The 21661-nt window shown below is 35.8% G+C and overlaps 3 protein-coding genes across 5 annotated transcripts in view; 2 read left to right on the top strand and 1 right to left on the bottom strand.

Moving 5' to 3' along the window:
- Positions 1 to 1513: 1513 nt before the first annotated feature.
- On the bottom strand, positions 1514 to 6571 carry LOC101745367 (zinc finger protein 62 homolog). 2 transcript variants are annotated; one of them, XM_021346341.3, is made up of 3 exons: positions 6051 to 6571; positions 4518 to 4764; positions 1514 to 3597 (listed from the first exon to the last, which is right to left on the bottom strand). In XM_021346341.3, the coding sequence occupies exons 2-3, from the start codon at positions 4758 to 4760 to the stop codon at positions 1567 to 1569; spliced, it is 2274 nt and encodes a 757-aa protein (XP_021202016.2). In that variant the 5' UTR covers positions 4761 to 4764; positions 6051 to 6571; the 3' UTR covers positions 1514 to 1566. The 2 variants fall into 2 exon arrangements, with proteins under 2 accessions (XP_021202016.2, XP_062531593.1); XM_062675609.1 differs by lacking the exon at positions 6051 to 6571 and adding an exon at positions 5934 to 6018.
- Positions 6572 to 7250: 679 nt separating this feature from the next.
- On the top strand, positions 7251 to 14510 carry LOC101738520 (adrenodoxin-like protein 1, mitochondrial). The gene is made up of 5 exons (XM_004923678.5): positions 7251 to 7551; positions 7622 to 7673; positions 8851 to 8957; positions 9530 to 9670; positions 10408 to 14510. The coding sequence occupies exons 1-5, from the start codon at positions 7452 to 7454 to the stop codon at positions 10509 to 10511; spliced, it is 504 nt and encodes a 167-aa protein (XP_004923735.1). The 5' UTR covers positions 7251 to 7451; the 3' UTR covers positions 10512 to 14510.
- Positions 14511 to 17477: 2967 nt separating this feature from the next.
- LOC101738381 (heterogeneous nuclear ribonucleoprotein L) overlaps positions 17478 to 21661 on the top strand; it is a 413691-nt gene continuing 409507 nt past the window's right edge. Inside the window, exon 1 of one of the 2 annotated variants that reach the window (XM_012688329.4) lies at positions 17478 to 17650. In XM_012688329.4, the coding sequence (XP_012543783.1) occupies positions 17585 to 17650 (66 nt within the window). In that variant the 5' untranslated portion in view covers positions 17478 to 17584. The remainder of the gene's footprint in view (positions 17651 to 21661) is intronic. The other variant, XM_004923677.5, reaches the window with a different exon arrangement.

The following is a 21661-nucleotide window of genomic DNA, read 5'->3' as shown; positions in this document are numbered from 1 at the left end:
GGAGTGAAGTTGTGTGATTTGTTTTATTTTGTCTATTTAGTATTTCTTCAGGTTTAAATGTGTAATAATGGTGGTTTATTAACTGTTTAATATCTGTGAAAGTGCACAAATGTGGGAAAATGAAACAAAGCTGCTGGACGTAACTTCTCGGGTTCCTCCAAAAAGTCCACTGAAAAAATCTCAGTAAATGACCACCATTTTACTGCGATTATATTTCATCCCATATCATCTCATTTCATTAAATTTCATCCCAGTTGATTAATGTCTCAAATTAATCATCTTCATTTCATTTCACTCCATATTATCATTTTTCATAAAATTAATAAAATAAAGTAAAATAAGACATGACTTAAAGGTCTTAGTTACCAGGTCATAAAATCTCTTAAAAAAAAGTGCAAACCATTTTTTTTTATTCTATCAGCCCACAGACGTCCATTGCTGGACATAGGTGGGTCTCCCCCTTAAAGAGCCTGTATGTAACACTACGTTTACGTGTAGGTACCCCAAGCCTCGCCACGTAGATCGGTCTTGCGCTGCCTCAGCTGCCTGCATCAAACGGATACCCGCGAACCTCAATCGACCATAGATGATATATACATAATTTATTGCAACAGAAGACACTGTTCGTAGATATAAACCTACACATACAAACAAAGCACCATTACAGATGCATTCTAACAAAAAAATCGACAATGTTTATAAATCTATACTAACATTATAAAGCTGAAGAGTTTGTTTGTTTGAACGAGCTAATCTCAGGAACTACTACTGATCCAATTTGAAAATTCTTTTAGTGTTAGCCCATTTATCGAGGAAGGCTATATAACATCACGCTAAGACCAATACAAGTGGAGCACTCATAAAGAATGTTTCAAAATAGTGGTTAAATAGCTCCTTAACATTCTATAATTCAAAATTATTTTCACTTTCTACGTAAATGAAGTGGGTGTTAAAATTTAGCGTTATGCCAAAGTAACTATTGTACGCGAACGGAGTCGCGGACAAAAGCTAGTTTAATGATAAAATTACAACTAGAAGCATTCTTAAACTTACGTATTACTTAGAATTCATATTATCTGTATAGTGGCGCCATCTTATTTTTTAGCTGGCGGACGGATTTGCCAGAAGTTTTTTCTATTATAATACCTCCACATTAGAAAGTGGTACTACCACTTACTACTACACATTAATTTACCTAAGTTTATATAAATGACAATTTATGCAAGCTGATGTGAAATCTTTTTAAATTTTAGAGAATGAAAATAGCCAGTCGTCTTTTATTTATTTATTGCGTAGTTGCGTGGAAGAGCTCACAGCCCACCTGGTGTAAAGTGGTTACCGGAGCCCGTAGACATATACAACGTAAATGCCGCCAGTCACCTTGATGAGTTCTAAGGTCTCAGTATAGTTATTATATTATAGTTGTTGTCTGCGATTTTTAACACTACCACGCTATATAGACAAGATGTATGAAGCAGACCCATATGCTGCTATGTACATAGAACTAAATAAATAACCATAACACCAAATTCCTTTATTAAACCTTTTAAAAAAGAAAGTCGTAACTTAAAGTGGTAGATCACAGTGCTTTTTCCTAACATGAAACCGCAACGAAGTATTATATTTCGTTGCAAATGAACAAACTTCACATTTAAAACGTTTTTCTGTCGAATGCTTGTATTTATGTTGGACTAAGTTAGCCGGTAAGATCGTGGCGTAGTCGCACTGGTCACACATGTAGCGTTTCTTGCCAGTTGCATGTGCCTCTTCGTGATACTTCAGAATATACTTATTCATGCTCTGAAATGGGCATTGACTACATTGAAATTTGACTCCCAAATCTGCATGTTTCCTTTTGTGCTTCTCCATAGCGCCCGGGTAATACGTTTTATATCTACAGCCGTTAAATTCGCAATGTATTGTTGTAGCATTTTTGTGTCTTAGAGTGTGCTGAGTTAAACTCACTTTGGAAGTGGTCCGGTATTCGCAATAATTACATTTCATTTCTGTTAATTCAGTGTGTTTGGCTTTCATGTGCTTGTTCAATTCCTTAGTTGACACAATTTCTCCGCACACTTGACACTGTGTCTCTTCAGCTATATGATGGTTTTGTTCAAAATGCAATTTCAATTGATTCCAAGTTACATATGTTTCTGAACATTTCGTACACTGATAGGGATCTTTGATTTCTTCTTTTATATCTTCACATTTTATTTCTATAAAATTCTCAATGTTTTTATAATTAGATAAATGCACTGTGTTTATGTGTTTGCATAATTCAAACTCATCTTTGAAGGATTCTGAACATTGACTACAATTTTGCAGGTTAACATTCACAAGCTTTTGCGTTGGATGTTTTAAAATTAAATGACGTCTATAACTCTCTTTAGTCTTCAAAGTTTTATTACAATATTTACAAGTGTACCTTATGTTCATATGAACTTTCATCAAATGCGGCTTTAGCTGTCTCTTCTCGTGGAATCCTTGATTGCATATATTACAAAAGACAGTTTTTGGGGTGTCAATTTTGTGTAAACGCCTCAGATGTTTCGCGAGGCCAACTTCTGTAGCAAATATAAGTCCACATATCGAACATTCCTTTATGAATTTCACATGTGAATGATTCAGGTATGCTTCTTTACTATTGAATTTTTTCTTGCATATCCTACAGTATGTTCTTATGTCATGTTTTCTTCTGACATGACGTTTTAAACTCTCTAATTTGTCATAGGACAAGTTGCATATTCGGCATTTCAATTGGAATGACTCCTGCAAGGCATTGTGTTTTCTCCTCATATGTAGCTTTAAATAATTAATGGATGTGAACATCAATGGACACTCTTTACATGTAATCTCACCGGTCACCTCATTTCGGAAACTTGCTAAATTTTCGTCATCAGCATTCTCAGATTTCACATTCGGCTCATCACTGACTTTGTGCTTCCTTTGTATATGACGGGCATAGGTTTCCCGTTTGCTAAATATTTTCGTGCAAAACGGGCAGTTGAACCATTGATTCGAGGTTGGTTGTACCCCAGAATGTTTTCTTTGTATATGCACTATTAAGCTTCTGTGTTTCTCATAAGCCAGACCGCATTCTGAGCAAACATGTTTAAATGAATCCTCATATTTTCCATGTTTTCTTGTCATATGCATCCGCAACCTTGACTTTCCTTTGAAAACCAACGAGCATACCTCACAAGTGTGGTCCTCATTGTCTTCTTCCACAGACTCAGGTCCGTGTTTTCTTTTAATATGTGCAACTAAACTATTCTTTGAATCATAAGACATACTGCAGTAGTCACATACATGTTTGCAGAACCTCCGAAATACTTTGTGCTTCCTTTTCTGATGCATGAAAAGAGTTTTCTCAGACTTAAAGACTAGATGGCAAACTTGGCATATTATGTTGTCATTAGTTACAGTTTCCGCTTCTACCTTGATTTTCGGACTGCATTTTACAACATTTTTTTCATTGACAACACTTTCAAATGTTAATATGGCACCTTCATGACTTTGTTCTTCGAGTTTAACAATTGGTTCCATGTCCATGATATCGTTTTGTAACGGCTCAGTGTTACCAGCATCATCGGCATACTGCAATATAGAAAAAATATTTAAAAGTATTAAACTAAATAGCTACTACTTCATTTTGGGCTGTACAAAATATTTAATTCAGATATAAAATTTAACTCATAAATACATTTACAAAGTATTAAGCTAGAAAATTATCACATTGGGTTCCTTCACCACTATGGTGGTGAAATCATCAATAGAAAACTAGATTACATATTTTTATTTTTCCGTGTCACTTTCAGAAAATTCAACTGAAAGCAAACATTCATTATATGTGACATCTCAGGGGCACAGCTAAAACGGCAAATATGGAATTGTTCAGGACCACAAATAATATATTTTAGGACCCAAGCCCAGTAGTTCTTAAGACGTTTTTTTTTCCCAGAAGTATCTTAAATAAGAATGTCGCCACCTTATCTCGTTTAAATAATAATTTTAAAATTTTACAATGCATACCATCAGCTTAGCAAGTACTGTATTACATGATATAAGATTTGTGTGTTTTTATGCACATGTATTTGTGATACATCTAAATATATATTTAATTTTGATAGAGGGTGTTGACAAGTGCTAGATGTAAATTACAATGGTTCTTCTTATAATAAAAGTAAATTGATGAAATTAGGAAATAGCAAGAAAGTCCTTGAATAACTACTTAAATATGTTTTCAGATCTCTAAGTATTTACATATTTCTATTTATTCTACTGTTTATAATAAAAATATTGAATTTAGGTATTTTTACAATTTCTAGCTTGAAATATCTATTTATTTATTGGCATATTCTAATCAATATAATAATTGGTAATTAAAATGTTCATTGAGCCAAGTAAGAGTAAAAACTGGATCAAATTTATAAATATGACTATAAGTATTTTTTATTTAGTGGACTGAATTTGCAATATGCTTTTACATTTAGCAAACATACTTTTATATGTCTTACCTCATCGAAGTTCAATTCCACCTCAATATTCTCTACTTTAATATTTACTTCTGGGTCTAAAGCGAATGTTGGCACCTCTGGAAAATGTTTGCGTTCTATTTCCAAATCTTTGAATGGATCTTCCTGGATCTTTTTTTTCTTCTTTTTCTTCTTTTTGAATTCATATGACATCTCCTCCTCAGGTAGGAATGATGTTGGATCCCTTCGCAATGGCTTGTTTTCACTGTGCAGTTTTAGAGACATTATTCTGGAAGATTAAAGAAAACATACTCTTAAGTTTTTAGGTCCACATGAGTAGTTAGTAGCTTAATTCTGCCATATAGTAGTAATGTAGATGTTTAAAGTAATATAGAAGTCATTGCAGCTTAAGGCAGCCAAGTGCATTCATATTGAGCATAGCAAATGTGTCAGTGTTCAAATCATGCTGGTAGATACCAGTTTTTCTAATGAAATAATTTATAATTGTTCATAGTTGACTTCCAAGATGAAGGAATAACATAGTATAATAAAAAAATAATGCTCAAAAATTATCATTTGCAAAATTACTGATGGTGGGGAATCACGTGAGCCCGCACGGATATGTATACCTTCACGGGCTACATACGGCCATAGGGCTCCCGAGTAGGTACCTGTGGTGGTACCCTACCACTCTACCTATTACTGCAGTAAAGCAGTAATGCTTTATGGTTCCAAGGGCGGGGCAGCCATTTTACTGTAAATACTAAGACTTAGAACTCATGTTCCAAGGTGAGAGTATTAAGGTGGTTAATGTCTAAGGGCTCTGGTAACCACTTAACACTGGGTGGGGCGTGAGTTTGTTGATTTTTTTCGTTACATTGATCTAAGAAATATAAAAAAGTGTTGCAGTGTAAAGGGAATGTTATAAACTAAGGATTATAATATGCTATCTGTGCCAGTCTTTAATATATTGTAAGAACAATAAAATTGAGTATCCATTGTAATAGCTTGCCTAGGCCCTTGACGTTTTTAATGAACAATTCATGAGCAACAGTGACAGCTCCCCACAGAATTAAATGTGAATTAATGTTGCAGAAGACCGCCCCAGAACTAAGGGAAAGCAAGATAAATAGGTTAAATACTTGAAAGTATCTCGTCCATCATTGTATTTTAATTTTAAAACACATTTAGTCCTAGGACTATGTAATATAAGTTACACAACTGGACGTTTCATTTACGAACACAATAAAAACTTGAAATCTGAACTATTGTGGGAAGAAATGCAAATCGAGCACTTTGTTGTTTTCCACAAGAGATTTATGAATAACATTACTATATTTTCCAAAACAATCAATTTCCTATTACTGTTTAAAGTACATAGTCAAATATATTAACGATTTTAGTTTACATTTTTTTACGACATAAAATAAGTGACCAGTAAATAATAATAAAACATACTATCCTCAATTTATAAATATTGATTTCAGAGGGTTAAAACAACGTTTTCTAAGAATGTAGAACCTATCGCTCAAATTTAAAGGCGCGAATGCCGAATGCATTAAACACGTCACTCACCAAAAAATAAGAATATATCAGCAATGTTTTTCATTAAAAATCACGTGTTGTTGTAAGATTATCAGTAATAATCACGCATGTTTGCGTAAAATGATCATATTTAACATTTTTTTTAATTGAACTACCTAAGCCTTTATCATAAAAATCAATATTTTATTATCAATTCATTAATATTTTATACAAAATGGCCTTATAGTATAGAAGTCATCATATGATTGACGCTTGAATAATATGACAATTATGACATTTAATTTTTATTATTGCAAGCTTTACAAAAAATTGCTAATTAAACCAAAGGGTTTTGTATAGAGGCGACTGCTGAAATGTTACAGCTTAAACTATTAATTCACATAGAAGTTATATGTTTAAAATTAATACGTCACTAGCATTTTGGACAGAGAGAGTGAGCTTGTGTTGTTTTATCTATCACACTGAAATCTCAATCTTAGGTTAAACTAAGAAATCAATTTTATTATTATTGAGAGGAACGAAGCTTATCGTCTTAAAATATTTTGGACAGTGAAGTTTTTATTCAATCACGTTTTGACCTTTGCGAGTTTGTTGACGTATCACGTACCGGCCGATGTTATGTCAAACAACGCAATTAATATATAGTATTTAACATGAAGTGAGAATATATATGTACCTATGTATATTAATTTAAATTAAAAAAATTGGATTGTAATTTTACTGCTTTTTTTTAAGGGATTTTATGACCTGGTAACTAAGACTTTTCAGTCATGTCTTATTTTAATTAATATTCTTCTTTTTATGAAAAATGATAATATGGGGTGAAATGAAATGAATTCAAGATGATTAATTTAAGACATTAATCAACTGGGATGAAATTAAATGAAATGAGATGATATGGGATGAATAATCTCAGTAAAATGGTGGTCATTTACTGAGATTTTTTCAGTGGACTTTTTGGAGGATCCCGAGAAGTTACGTCCAGCGGCTTTGTTTCATTTTCCCACATTTGTGCACTTTCACAGATATTAAACAGTTAATAAACCACCGTTATTACACATTTAAACCTGAAGAAACACTAAATAGACAAAATAAAACAAACACACAACTTCACTACTCACGTTCCCGCCAAAAAGTCCTTTAATTTTTGCGGGCTTTCTTTCATCACAGACTATACCTATAAATCAATGGTAGTAGAGAGCTGCCAAAGGCTAAGTATACCTACCTATGACCTACACTACAATCAGCCACAGACTGATATAATAATATCAGCTGACGACAGTCAATAAGTCTCTATTGTCCACATATGTCAACTTCATAGGTAGGTACCTACCTACACCTACTGACTGAAAAATATTCAATGTACATAACCAAAAACCGAATTATTTTATTTTGATTCGAAGTTTTCTCAACAAAGGCACGTTGTGTATCATGCTCCAATTATCAATTAAACGACTTATCTCGTGTAATAGACTGAGTGATTTGCGACGATCGTTTATTGTACAAAACAAGAGAATTCACACTACGAATCGTGAGTATTTACATAGCGTTATATGTTTAGTGCTGACAACAAGAAATATTAATTAAAATGTTATCGGCAGATTTAAAACACGGAGAATACGAATGGCAAGATCCGAAGTCTGAAGATGAAGTGTGAGTATCGCCACAAGCGAAATCTGAAAGGAATTTTGTTACATATATTATCTAGAAAATCTAAAGAGTAGTTACAATTGAAAACCTTAAACGGGGCCTTGATCGAATCAAAACAAAACAATACCATTCTTATTTTTCATATTTTTTATACTAGTTTTTTTGAAATTTCAGTTTCTTCAACAGGTTATGATTATATTTACTATCTTCAGTAAATTAAAAAATTATGTACTTTATATACTAAACACAAAAAAATAAACAAGCTAATAGAATATGATATAATTTTTGTTATGTTTTCAGTATTCATAGATATAAATTTAAAAAATGTTTATATCTAGTAAATATTATTATATTGCATTATTAATATACTAAAGTCATACATTATTAATATACTAAAGTCACACATACATTTTAATATGATTTAAAAGGAAACATATTTTATTTATGCATGAGATGAGATTAAAACTTGTTTTTATAAATGTAGCCATAATAAGTTTATTAATCAAGCTACTAATTAAAGCACAGATAATAAAGGTTATCTCTTGTATAATATATGTGTAAATAGGCAAAAAAAGAAGTACCCTTTTTCTCTTCTGTTAGTTAAGAAAAAGATTTTCTTTGTTTAATGAACAATGGTGTAGATTGCATGGCTATGTTAATCTTCAAATTGATACAAGTACTTAGAGAAATTGGCAATACATGGTGCTAAACATCACTAAAGACTTTGTGTAAATCACATAGTAAATCTAAGTTTCTTTTTTTTTGTTGCTTATATGAGAGGACAAGCTCACAGCCCACCTGGTGTTAAGTGGTTACTGGAGCCCATAGACATCTACAACGTAAATGCGCCACCCACCTTGAGATATAACTTCTAAGTTCTCAAGTATAGTTACAAAGGCTGCCCCACCCTTCAAACCGAAACGCATTACTGCTTCACGGCACAAATAGGCAGGGTGGTGGTACCTACCCGCACGGACTCACAAGAGGTTCTACCACCAGTAATTTAGGAGCCAGGACCTTAGGAACCTTAGAACTCAAGGTGTGTGGCGCATTTACGTTGTAGATGTCCATGGGCTCCAGTAACCACTTAACACCGTCTGAGCTCGTCCACACATCTAAGCAATAAAAAAAAAATGCTTCATTTGTTCCTAGTTATTATTATTAATAATTTATATTTCAGTGTGAACGTTGTATATGTTGATAAAGATGGAGTTAAAATAAATGTTAAAGGGAAAGTTGGTGATAACATTTTATATTTAGCACATAGATATGAGATTCCTATGGAAGGTTTGTAGTGTTTTACTTCAATTATTATTGTTCTTTCTATGACACGGTATCATTCAACACCATAATCTGAATCCAGCCAGTCAAGTTACAATAATGAAATTAAAGTTTAAAAAAAGATTACTTTGTACCTTACATGTTAATTGTTTTGTCCAGTCCAGTAATCTCTTAACACATAACATTAGGTATGCATGTGGGCTTTGGATAATTACTCACAATAGTATAGTAGTATACGTCCGTCTGGTGTAGTGGTAAGTGACATGGTCAAACGGCCGTCTGGTGTAGTGGTAAGTGACATGGTCACTACACAAGGGGGTCGCGGGTTCGAATCCCGCCAAGGGAAGATATTTGTATGATAAATATAAATGTCTTTTCCAGGGTTATGGATGTATATTTAATATATTATGTATGTGTATAATAAAAATCTTACATTTATTTCCCTTATCTGGTACCTGTAACACAAGTTCTTTACGAACTTATCACGGGACCAGTTAACGTGGCGTGATTGTTAGTAAATATTTATTTGTTAGTAAAATAGTATGTATCCATAAGTTAACCATACTTATTAATTACAGGTGCATGTGAAGCTTCATTGGCGTGCACAACTTGCCACGTATACATTCCTCACGATTACTTAGATAAGCTCCCGCCATCGGAAGAGAAAGAAGATGATCTGTTAGATATGGCTCCGTTTCTCAAAGAAAATTCTAGATTAGGTACACATTCTAATAGCATAAGTAAGCAAAAAGAGCGCGCCGTGTACGGGAATTATAGTCTAGCTTTTCTGATGAGAATGTATGATTACTTCGCGGCAGAAAAGCCAAGATGGTAGTACCTACTCATGTGGACTTACATACAGAATGGCCCTAATAAAGGGTGTGATGGTGGAAGTATTCGCATTGTAATGTTCTGGATCTGGTAACCACTTAACACTAAGTGGGCCGTAATTCGTTCACCTGTCTATGCAATAGAGAGTGGTAGCATGTTAATTCTGACCCTTTTCAGCGTTTAGTGTAAAGTGTTTAACGTTTTACTAGATAAATCGCAATATTTTTTATTGCTTAGATGGTTGGACGAGCTCACAGCCCACCTGGTGTTAAGTGGTTACTGGAGCCCATAGACATCTACAATGTAAATGCGCCACCCACCTTGAGATATAAGTTCTAAGGTCTCACTATAGTTACAACGGCTACCCCACCCTTTATACCGAAACGCATTACTGCTTCAAATACCAACTCGTCATTTTGAAGGATAAGGATAAGGATGACCCTCCGCACTCCCTCAAGATAGTGAGACAGCACAGCTTTTAATTTCATTACAATGAGTGCAATTTAAAAAAAACAGTTGTAAAGTTTGCATTTGCCTCCTTTTTTCCCATTTTTTTTCTAGTATTATTTAGATACTGGGCCCAAATCTGAGGCTGCCAATCCAAGTAATTTTTTTTTATTTGCAGGTTGTCAAATTGTTTTAACAAAAGAATTGGAAGGTATGGTAATACAATTACCGAAAGCAACTAGGAACTTTTACGTGGACGGACATAAACCTAAGCCACATTAATTTTAAATACTGGTGGTATTAGAAATGAAGAAAGCATAATTTATTTATGAAGTTACTGATAAAGAAACGTGTGAGCAAAACGAAGCACAGTGAATACAGTCCAGTTATCGTTCCGAGGGGCTGAAAAGTGAATGTTGTATTTAAAGTTGAAGACAATATACTTTTGCTAACATGAAATGAATGATACGTCAAGTTTTTTAGGAATCCGTAATGTATATTACACAAGATGGCTCAGCTCTTTCTAATAATGCGTAGATAATTAGTAACAAAAAAACATTCAGGGTTTTTTAAGTGTCATCTTATCATTGCCCCTTCCTCATCCTTGTTGCGGTTGTGCTCCTTAATGCTGAGGGTAGTGACCTTTACAGAGCATTTTGTTTGGAACATGTTCCTTCATTCTTTTCAGTCCTCTGTGCAGTGGAGAGTGACATTGATGATTGCTATTTCCCTTTACACAATATTAATTTTAACTGGGGTTACACTTCTAAATTGACCCAGAGAATGCACTCACCCATCAGTCTAATTACTCTAATTTGGATCTGTGCTTCAAAAATACTGTCATTACTAAATACCAATTGGCGATCTCATGAGTGAGACACTCACCGGAAGAGATGTAGTGGTGTTATTCTACACCACAACACGCAACTAGTTCCTCTATATTATATTTTCATCTGTCAATATGCAGACTACCTTCAGTCTCAATCAATGTTTACGGGTATTTCCCAAAGGAGTTTTTTAGTCTTGCTCCTAATTAATTATGAATTGGATGGCTTGTTTGATTTAGTGATTATTGACTCTGTCTTCTGTACAGCAGGGTTGGGATTACATTTCTGGACAAAGTCAAAATCTTTGAGATTAGCATTGATCACGGGGGCTGTACCCGAGTCTACGCGTGCCTGTACAGGTCCCACAGCAGTGATGCAGGTTCAGCTCTGATAGAGCATGTGCAAGAGGGGACTAACCGCGTGCTTGAGCAGTACCCATCTGCGGAGGTGGTGGTTCTTGGAGACTTTAACGCTCATCACCAAGAGTGGTTGGGGTCCAGAACCACTGACCTCCCGGGTCGGACTGCCTACGATTTCGCCTTGGCCTACGGCCTCTCCCAGCTGGTGACACAGCCCACCCGTGTCCCAGATATTGAGGGGCACGAGCCTTCTCTGTTGGACCTTCTGCTGACCACCGATCCAGCCGGATACAGTGTGGTGGTCGACGCTCCACTTGGATCGTCTGATCACTGCCTTATCCGTGCTGCCACACCACTCTCTCGTCCTAGTCGTCGAACGACGACCAGGTATCGAAGAGTTTGGCAGTATTTGTCAGCAGATTGGGATGGATTGCGTGAGTTTTACGCATCCTACCCATGGGGGCGGTTCTGCTTTTCCTCTGCTGATCCTGACGTCTGTGCGGACCGTCTTAAAGACGTGGTGCTCCAGGGGATGGAATTGTTTATTCCCTCCTCTGAAGTGCCCGTTGGGGGTCGCAGCAGACCCTGGTATAACAATGCCAGCAGGGATGCTGCACACCTCAAGCGGTCCGCATACGTTGCATGGGATGATGCTAGGAGACGTCGGGATCCTAACATCTCAGAGGAAAGGCGGAAATATAACGCCGCTTCCAGGTCCTACAAGAAGGTTATTGCCAGGGCGAAATCGGAGCACGTTGCTAGAATTGGCGAGCGACTGAAGAGCTATCCCTCTGGGAGCCGTGCTTTTTGGTCGCTCGCCAAAGCTGCAGAAGGTAACTTTTGCAGGTCTAGTCTCCCACCACTACGCAAGTCCGATGACAGTCTGGCCCATAGTGCGAAAGAGAAGGCTGACCTTCTGGTCAAACTCTTCGCCTCGAACTCGACTGTGGACGACGGGGGTGCCACACCACCGAACATCCTCCGGTGTGATAGTTCCCTGCCGGAGATCTGCTTTACACAGTGTGCAGTCAGGCGGGAACTCCGACTCCTGGACGTCCATAAGTCGAGCGGGCCAGACGGCATCCCTGCAGTGGTTCTGAAAACGTGCGCCCCTGAGCTGACGCCTGCGCTAACGCGTTTGTATCGCCTCTCTTATTGCGCTAACAGGGTTCCGTCTTCATGGAAGACTGCCCACGTCCACCCTATCCCCAAGAAGGGTGACCGGTCGGACCCATCGAGCTACAGGCCTATCGCGATAACTTCCTTGCTTTCCAAGGTGATGGAGCGAATAATTAATATACAACTCCTGAAGTATCTGGAGGATCGCCAGCTGATCAGTGACCGACAGTACGGTTTCCGTCACGGTCGCTCAGCTGGCGATCTTCTTGTATACCTTACTCACAGGTGGGCTGAAGCCTTGGAGAGCAAGGGCGAGGCTCTTGCTGTGAGCCTTGATATTGCGAAGGCCTTCGACAGGGTCTGGCATAGGGCACTTCTGTCGAAGCTACCATCTTACGGAATCCCCGAGGGTCTCTGCAAGTGGATCGCTAGCTTTTTGGATGGGCGGAGCATCACGGTCGTTGTAGACGGTGACTGTTCTGATACCATGACCATTAACGCTGGCGTTCCACAAGGTTCGGTGCTCTCCCCCACGCTTTTCATCCTGTATATCAATGACATGCTGTCTATTGATGGCATGCATTGCTATGCGGATGACAGCACGGGGGATGCGCGATATATCGGCCATCAGAGTCTCTCTCGGAGCGTGGTGCAAGAGAGACGATCAAAACTTGTGTCTGAAGTGGAGAACTCTCTGGGGCGAGTCTCCAAATGGGGTGAATTGAACTTGGTTCAATTCAACCCGTTAAAGACACAAGTTTGCGCGTTCACTGCGAAGAAGGACCCCTTTGTCATGGCACCGCAATTCCAAGGAGTATCCCTGCAACCTTCCGAGAGTATTGGGATACTTGGGGTCGACATTTCGAGCGATGTCCAGTTTCGGAGTCATTTGGAAGGCAAAGCCAAGTTGGCGTCCAAAATGCTGGGAGTCCTCAACAGAGCGAAGCGGTACTTCACGCCTGGACAAAGGCTTTTGCTTTATAAAGCACAAGTCCGGCCTCGCGTGGAGTACTGCTCCCATCTCTGGGCCGGGGCTCCCAAATACCAGCTTCTTCCATTTGACTCCATACAGAGGAGGGCCGTTCGGATTGTCGATAATCCCGGTCTCACGGATCGTTTGGAACCTCTGGGTCTGCGGAGGGACTTCGGTTCCCTCTGTATTTTGTACCGTATGTTCCATGGGGAGTGCTCTGAGGAATTGTTCGAGATGATACCGGCATCTCGTTTTTACCATCGCACCGCCCGCCACCGGAGTAGAGTTCATCCATACTACCTGGAGCCACTGCGGTCATCCACAGTGCGTTTCCAGAGGTCTTTTTTGCCACGTACCATCCGGCTATGGAATGAGCTCCCCTCCACGGTGTTTCCCGAGCGCTATGACATGTCCTTCTTCAAACGAGGCTTGTGGAGAGTATTAAGCGGTAGGCAGCGGCTTGGCTCTGCCCCTGGCATTGCTGAAGTCCATGGGCGACGGTAACCACTCACCATCAGGTGGGCCGTATGCTCGTCTGCCTACAAGGGCAATAAAAAAAAAAAAAAAAAAAAAAAAAAAATATATGTATAGCCAGTAAGTACCCTTTACAAAACTCAAATCACAAACAGTAATAGCTTTTTTTGTTTTTAAATCTTAAACAGAAAGGCATCAATCTAAATTAGACTAATTTAAAATAGATTACCAATCAGTGTTTATTTATTTATTTTTTGAATACATTACTGCTTCACTGCAGAAATAGGCGGGGTGGTGGTACCTACCCATACAGGTTCACAAGCGGTCCTACCACCAGTAAAAGTGTTAACGTTGTAATCAAGATTGAAAAGTTTTGAACCTTTTAGCAAAATATTAAGGAACATATTTCAGTACATTTGCTCTGGGAATAGATGTGATAAACATGTTTTGTTAATAAAAATAAGTTTTAATGTAAATAAATGTATATATTTTGTTATTTTAAATAAATGGTTATGCAGTGTATTTGTAATGAATGACATTTTTATTAGCTATGTGTGCATCCACTGTTAAAATCTCCTAAGACTACCGTACAATGGGGTAAATAGGGACAAAATCGACCTTCAGATTGAATTTTAAAATAGTTCCAATTAAATAGTCACTGCTCAACCAAAGAAATAAGTTGAGTCTTGAACGTACCTAGGGGATAAAAACCGTTACATAATTTTAATTATTCATTTTAAAGAAATAATCGGTAAAATAATGGCCGTCCCAATTTACCCAGCGTCCGGGGTAAATTGACACGGTTAAGGGTTAAATTGGGATATTTGTAAGGGTTGTCAACTCGCAGTACTGCGATATATAGGTAGGTGCCATATAATTATTTATATGAAATGATGAATACAATCCATAATTTAAGCACAATACACAACATAGTGTAAATTAAGCTGGTTTCTATTCCGAAGCGATGTGACGTGAATGATAATCAACAATACAATGATCAAAAAAAGTATGTGCATGTTATATTTTAGAAAATTATTATTTAATTTCCTTAAAAATCACAACTCTGAAACAAAATGATAAAATAGAATAAAAAATAGAAAAAAAAAGGACTGGAAATGCAATAATACAATTTTATTTAATCAACATTTTCAAAATAATCTTTGATCTAGAGTAAGATATCAGGTGAATAAGATAAAAAAACAGCTTTATCTGATTACTGCCAATAATAACAAAAATAAAAGAAATTCTTTCTAAGCTAAATAACTAAACTCAATTAATTCACTCACTCATAATTGGATATCTCGGATTTTTAATTAATGTTACATTTAAAATCTGAGGCCTGTTTTTATTTGTGTGTGCGTTTTGAATGTTAACAAAATCATGATTCGACGCGTGAATAGATTCTGAAATAAAAGTTTTGATTCGTTTGAGTTCTTTTAACTTTTAATTTTTTTTATTGCTATAAAGAACATACGACCGGGCAGATATTACAAGGTAAATGTCGCGAAAAAAAGTAATTATATATATACTTTTCTTTTACCTATAATACTTACATAAACTAACTGATAAACACATTAACCTTCTTTACATCACGCAATTAAGTGATAGTATAGGCTAAAAAATCTATTATAAGATATCAGTGACAACCCTAACAAGCCATCCCTATTTTGTCTTTTGCCGTTCCAATTTTGTGTTTTCTCGTCCCTAATTTTTCCAGTCTCGTTCCCAATTACCCTACATACGTCCCAATTTTCCCCAAAAAGAAAGGAAAAAATATACATTTTTTATTTTGTCGAAATATTGTATTTAAAATAAGAATATTGCAACTTACCGTTTGTTGTGGTATTTCCAGGTGTATTAAAAACTTATATAAACTGTGATCTTATAGAAAAAACAACGATAATATTACTTTTTTTAAAAGTTCTTTAAGCTGTTTTAAAACGCACTTTTCAACCACTATTTTCAATTTAATTTGACGAATTTTTGGGACCAACTTAACTCATATTTAGTACTTCCATAGTTAACTTGGTTTTTCTTCTATACATTGATAAATATTAACATAAACAAAATTAGGTAGATTCCGTGCTACAGGTACTTTGAGAATCTTCCGCAGGTTTGTCCCAATTTACCCCAGGATCCCAATTTACCCCATGTCATGGTATTACTTTTATTCTTAGTAGGTACCATTAAAATTTAGATTTGAGTTTTAAACTGTCAAACTATTACTAAGCGCAGAACCTGCAGCCAGCCAAACGTCATGAAGATAAACAATCACATAAACCAAGTTCTAGTCCTGGAGTTAGAAACCTATAACTTGCAAGTCACCAAATGACCAGGACCAAGGATCTCCGGTATTCACTCTCGGAACTTTTAGGGCTAGAAATTTTAGTTGACAGCAATCTATTTTTTAAACTAATAATAATATAAACAATAAAACCAAAACGAGTTATTAATAAATATGCAAAGCTAGCTACGGTAGTACTCTAGATCTCTTGAGTTGATAGGTTTCATTTCAATTTTCATTGTCTTTTCAATCCTTAAAAGTTTATTGTTCATTGTTCTATTTTTATTTAATTCGTCCACTAAATAGGCAAAGGGGTTGTAGCTCATAGTTTTCTGTAACAGCGTTCAAAACCATGTGTGTTGTGTGACAAGTAAAATGAACAAGAATAAACAAATTAATTTTAGTTAAATGAGTTTAGATAAGAAGGTATTGGATGTTATAAAATGAAATAATCAAATAGTAAAAAGCTAGGAAATTACTGAGAGTTCAATGGACTTTTTGAGAAATCTGGAGAAGCCACGTCCAGTGATTTTGCTTTTTTTCACACTATTACATGTTTTTCTTTGTCATTGTAGACAGATAAGCAAACGGTCCGCCAAACCATCGTTACTCATGGAAATCAGCAATATCAATTCATTAAATGGTTAATAAGTTATCTTTATTACACATTCAAACCAAAAGAAACACCAAATGGAGCAATTAAAATAATTGATATAGCTTGACTGTTGATCATGTTCCCGCCTCAAAACACGATGCCCATGGACAAACCTAAATGAATATCTGAGACGTTCCCCAGACCAGAAATAAACATATTTTCAGTTTTTATTTTCATAATTATTAAAGGCGGGTTGTTCTTAGTTGCTAAACTAAAAAATAAATATCAGGGGAGTTTACGTCACGCCTTAAATGCCGTGAGCATTTGGGATAAACTACGTGTATTATACACGTTATATATTATGATTTGCTACATTGTAAATAATTTTATATAATCGTGTGATAGCGAACATTTTTTCTTTATTTTTATTTTTTCTCTTCACTTTTTCTTTATCTATTTTAGCATCTAAAGCAATCTAATTTATAATTTAGTAAATCAATGAAACTCACTGGTTTATTCAGTGAATGTGAATTCGGAATAAGTGATTTTGTAGTTGGCAAGAATATGCTGAGCATCTTACTCGCTTGTTCGTTCCCGACTTCCCGAGCGATTTAATTTCCATTCATTCAATCAGTCTGGACGCGGCCACCCAAGGAGGAGGGTTTGTCGTTTACAATTCTACCAAAACGGGTTTCGGTGTGATTAGTGTTTTGTTTTGTTGTGCATGATGGCTTACAACGGTAGTGGTGAAAAAAGACTACGTGCAGGTAGCGACCTGGATGTTGAAAGGGTAAGTTAATTATTTCCAACATAATTTTATTGTCGAAGATCACATCTACGTAGTCTTGACGAAAATGGCCGTGTTTTAGACATTTCCTGTACTTTGTACGTGCTACTGTCCTTATGCGACGTTGTATCTGTTCCCGCTATCGGTTCCCGTACGCTAAAAAAAGTTTGTTGTTATTATTTGCGTTAAGTTTATCCTCTTGTCACATTCACGTTCAGTTGTTGATCCCGATTTTGAGGTTACGTTTTGTTGACACATGAAATTTTTAATGTTTTATTTTTATTTTTAACATTGGACTCCTTCGTAAATATTTTAACATTGCGACATCTAGAGAATTCTGAAATAGCCACAGAGACCAGACGCTGTCAATTAATGTGATTGACATCGTTCGGTCATTATGTTTAGTTCAACGCGTGAAATTTGTATGTAGGCATTACGTGCCGAGGCCGGTAACAATACCCGTTGTCAAGTCGAGGGGAAAATTAAAAAGCGGTTCTAAATTTAAATTTAAACGCGCCTAGAATTTTTGTTATTCTTGGTGGCGTGGCTCAAGATCGAAAAAGTAAAAAATATAATGTAGTATTCCGCAAATTTTTGTCCTAACTTAGTAAAGCAATACTTTTGGAACATTGTTTAATAAATCGCTGATTCACATTGACTCTTCTTGTCCATAACTGAAATAGAATTGCTTTTCATAATAGTATAAGACAAAAAAGTTACCAAGAAAAACTTTTTTGTATCAACAAATAACGTTTTATTACAATAATGTTCATTTTTAAGTTTTCAAATTGTATCATTTTAAAATAACTGTATCAAAGAGGCAATTTCAATAAAATTTGTTTCTTCAAACAAGGAAACAACTGTTAGAACTTAGCAATTATTAATATTATGCATTTACATAATAATACACAATCTTAATAATTACTAGGGAACTTAATGGAGGTTTTATCTCAGAAGAAAAAAAAACCTTCCGGCATTGTGTATTATTAGAGCTAATTATAATTAGCAATGCCATTTGTTTTCCTGCAATCCTGTTTTAATAGGTTATAAGTACCTATTTTACAAATAATACTGAACAGTATTGTGTTTATGGGAATCTATCATTTAAAGAAGGCAAAAAGGGTATTAAAAAATAATTAAAAAAAAATGATATTCCAGCTGCTAATATTAATTAAGAAATGGCAATTTATTATATGAAAAATAATTATTAATAATAATAGCAAGAATGAAATCAAATTGCTAATGTATAAAAGAACTGAAAGTTGAGGTTTTTAATTACAGCTTTGTCGAGGTAACCTAAGTGCTTGTAAAATTATGTTTACTTAATAGTGTTAATTAGATTGCTGTCAACAATATATTTTATCACAATTCGACACCATTCAAATGACTATCAAGGAAACTTAGCATTATTAAAAAAAGTATCATCTCCTTTTTTCTATCAACTCCACTATCAACTCCATAGACATACCAGTTGGTTTTTCTCTAGGTTATCTCCTGGTCCCATAACTATGAGCTATACAGAAACCACCGACACATCAGCATTGTGAAATTGTCTCGAATAGTGAGCAAATAAAAAATTGAAAATTTAAGCAATAGTAAAGGTGAAATTAAAATCTATTATAGAGCAATTATAATGATTATCTTCAGTATGTAATAAAATTAAATTGTTCCAAAAAAAATTACTTAAATATAAAAAAAATGAAATTCATATACAACAGTTATTGTTATTCATTACTTGAAAAGATACAATAATATGCAATCAGCTCAATAATGGTGAGCTAATTATCTAAATAAATAAAGACTGCAAACTCTTCGAAATGTGCAGTCTACAAATACTAAGTAATAATAATGATTTATTATATCAGTAAAATGTTGCCAAAATACATTCATATTTCATAGTATGTAGTTCAATTCAAATTTACGATTTAATATGTGTTACAGTGTGTTTTGTTTGCTTGCTTTGAACAGTGAAGCCATTTACCATGATTTTGTATGTTAATAAATTTAATAAGAATTTAATGTATTTTTGGCACATTGAATAATCCGATGACAAGTACAAAAATCTGATTAAGCAAAGATGTCTATTTAAATAGGCAAAGACAGAACAATTCAGAAAGTTTTGTTTGTCTGTTTATCAATAGATCTTTGTCTTCATTACCTAGTTTAAAAAAAAGTTGACACAATATTTTTCGACCTCTATTCAAGAAATAAAATTTTAAAACATAATCTGAATGTAAATTTTGAGCAGTCAGAGTTTTAAGTGGAATTGCGACCACTCGGCGAACTCAAATTTGTATGCAGTTGGAATAGCGCTTCTAGCGTCAAACGTTCCATACAAATCTAAGTTAACTTTTACGCTATCGAGAACGTTAAAATACTCGCACTCGGCACACAGAAATAGGCACGATTGTGGAACATACGCTTGCGGACTCACAGTACGCTCTACAATCACTATAGTATTTTAATGAGCGACTGGTGAGTTTTTTGCCTTTGGTATTAAATAATTTAAAGATACCGAATAGCTATATTTTGTTAGGTAATCATTGTCGAAAGCGTATTGTCTGTTGACATTCGTTCTTCTGCCCCAAAGCGCAGTTTAAACGGCTGAGAAGCCATTAATTAAATGTTCTCGAAACTTCGACTTTGAGACTTAAGATGCACGGAGTCACTTGGCATCAAGTAGTTTCCTAATATGTACAACGTTAGCTCATATATCCAGCCGTGTTGATCAAACGAAATTAATCTATTTACACGAATGCTTTAAGTAAATCTAAACTATTACGTTTGATTTTAAGATTGGGTATATTTTTCGGTCTCGATGGGGTTTTTAAAGACTGTAGATACTCTGAAATTGTCTCCGCAAATTGCGAGAATCTCGACAGATCGTCCATCCTGTCCAAACCCTCGACATAGAGATAAACTTGCCGGACCGGTACAAATGCGTCGGAGCCAATACATTGGTTTACATCTGACTTTGATTAATTAATCAATTCATTAATTAGACCGCTGTATTTCTGTTTGTCTTTACACGAACGCCTAAAGTTTGTATAGCGCGGAAGTGGCATTGTTGAGCATTTAGTGTAATTTTGACTTTGTGTTATAACACGATTTCATTAGCTTGAAAAGCTTCAAAATTTTCACCTACAAATAATCTGATAAATTTTATACTTTGCACAAACATCAAGAACCATTGCTGCATACACGAATTCTATTACTTTGACCTGATCAACGTCAGATTAAAAAAGGCTTTTTTTAGTTTTTACACGTTTTCTCCCTACTCATTCGCTGGGAGCCTAAGAGGTTGTTCCAGCTACGTTCTGGTAGGTAGGTGAGCTACGGGCTCAACCTGAGAGAATTTACTAACACTAGCCCTAACAAGAGCTGTGCTTCGCAGAATCATCACCGGATAGGAATCACGACCCACTGAGAAATGTCGACGAGAAACTCAGTGAGCTGTGTCTATGCGCTATTTCGCTCGGCGAACTAGTCAAAGTGGACAGTGACCGGTGCTTGTGGGAAATATGTTCGGCCATTGTGATCAGAAAAGTTAGATTTACCGATTTTGAACAAAACCTCCACCCGCGCGTGGTTGTAGGAATAACTCCCACAGGCTACCAACGATAATGCAGGTTAAAAAAAACTAAATACATTCTCGGATTGTCCTCAATCCACGGAGAAATAACACCCGCTCGCTGTAAGATCTTCCCAAGTTTGAGTGTTTTTTCTTATAGTTAGATAATCGCATCGGGCTAATAGTGGGCCGTATTATAAAAACCCTGTCTATTCCTACCCCGAAATGGTCATCAGTTCAGATTATAATAGTGTGATACATGGTCGATATTTCAACACATACCTCAAAGTGCGGCTATCACGTTTTGACATGACTAGGAGTTCCGATAATCCTTCAATACCTGGTGTACCGTATATGTTGTGTAATGAAACATGTCAAAGTAATCTCTTATTCCATTTCCAAGCAAAACCCTTGTTAGTTCCAAGGAAGTGCAGTATTAGAAA

This window comes from Bombyx mori, chromosome 24 (genome assembly GCF_030269925.1).
Source record: "Bombyx mori chromosome 24, ASM3026992v2".
Lineage (NCBI taxonomy): Eukaryota > Metazoa > Arthropoda > Insecta > Lepidoptera > Bombycidae > Bombyx > Bombyx mori.
Note: the sequence above shows the minus strand (reverse complement) of the source record. Positions and strands in the feature narration are given on the sequence as shown.

What these genes read in the sequence shown, in the direction of transcription:
- LOC101745367 (XM_021346341.3), bottom strand. Translation starts at nt 4,760, where the DNA reads ATGTCTCTAAAACTGCACAGTGAAAACAAGCCATTGCGAAGGGATCCA. An exon ending in TGGAATTGAACTTCGATGAG is followed by an intron (nt 3,598 to 4,517) that starts GTAAGACATATA and finishes TCTATATTGCAG; the next exon opens with TATGCCGATGATGCTGGTAA.
- LOC101738520 (XM_004923678.5), top strand. Translation starts at nt 7,452, where the DNA reads ATGCTCCAATTATCAATTAAACGACTTATCTCGTGTAATAGACTGAGT. An exon ending in GAGAATTCACACTACGAATC is followed by an intron (nt 7,552 to 7,621) that starts GTGAGTATTTAC and finishes TGTTATCGGCAG; the next exon opens with ATTTAAAACACGGAGAATAC. An exon ending in ATATGAGATTCCTATGGAAG is followed by an intron (nt 8,958 to 9,529) that starts GTTTGTAGTGTT and finishes TATTAATTACAG; the next exon opens with GTGCATGTGAAGCTTCATTG.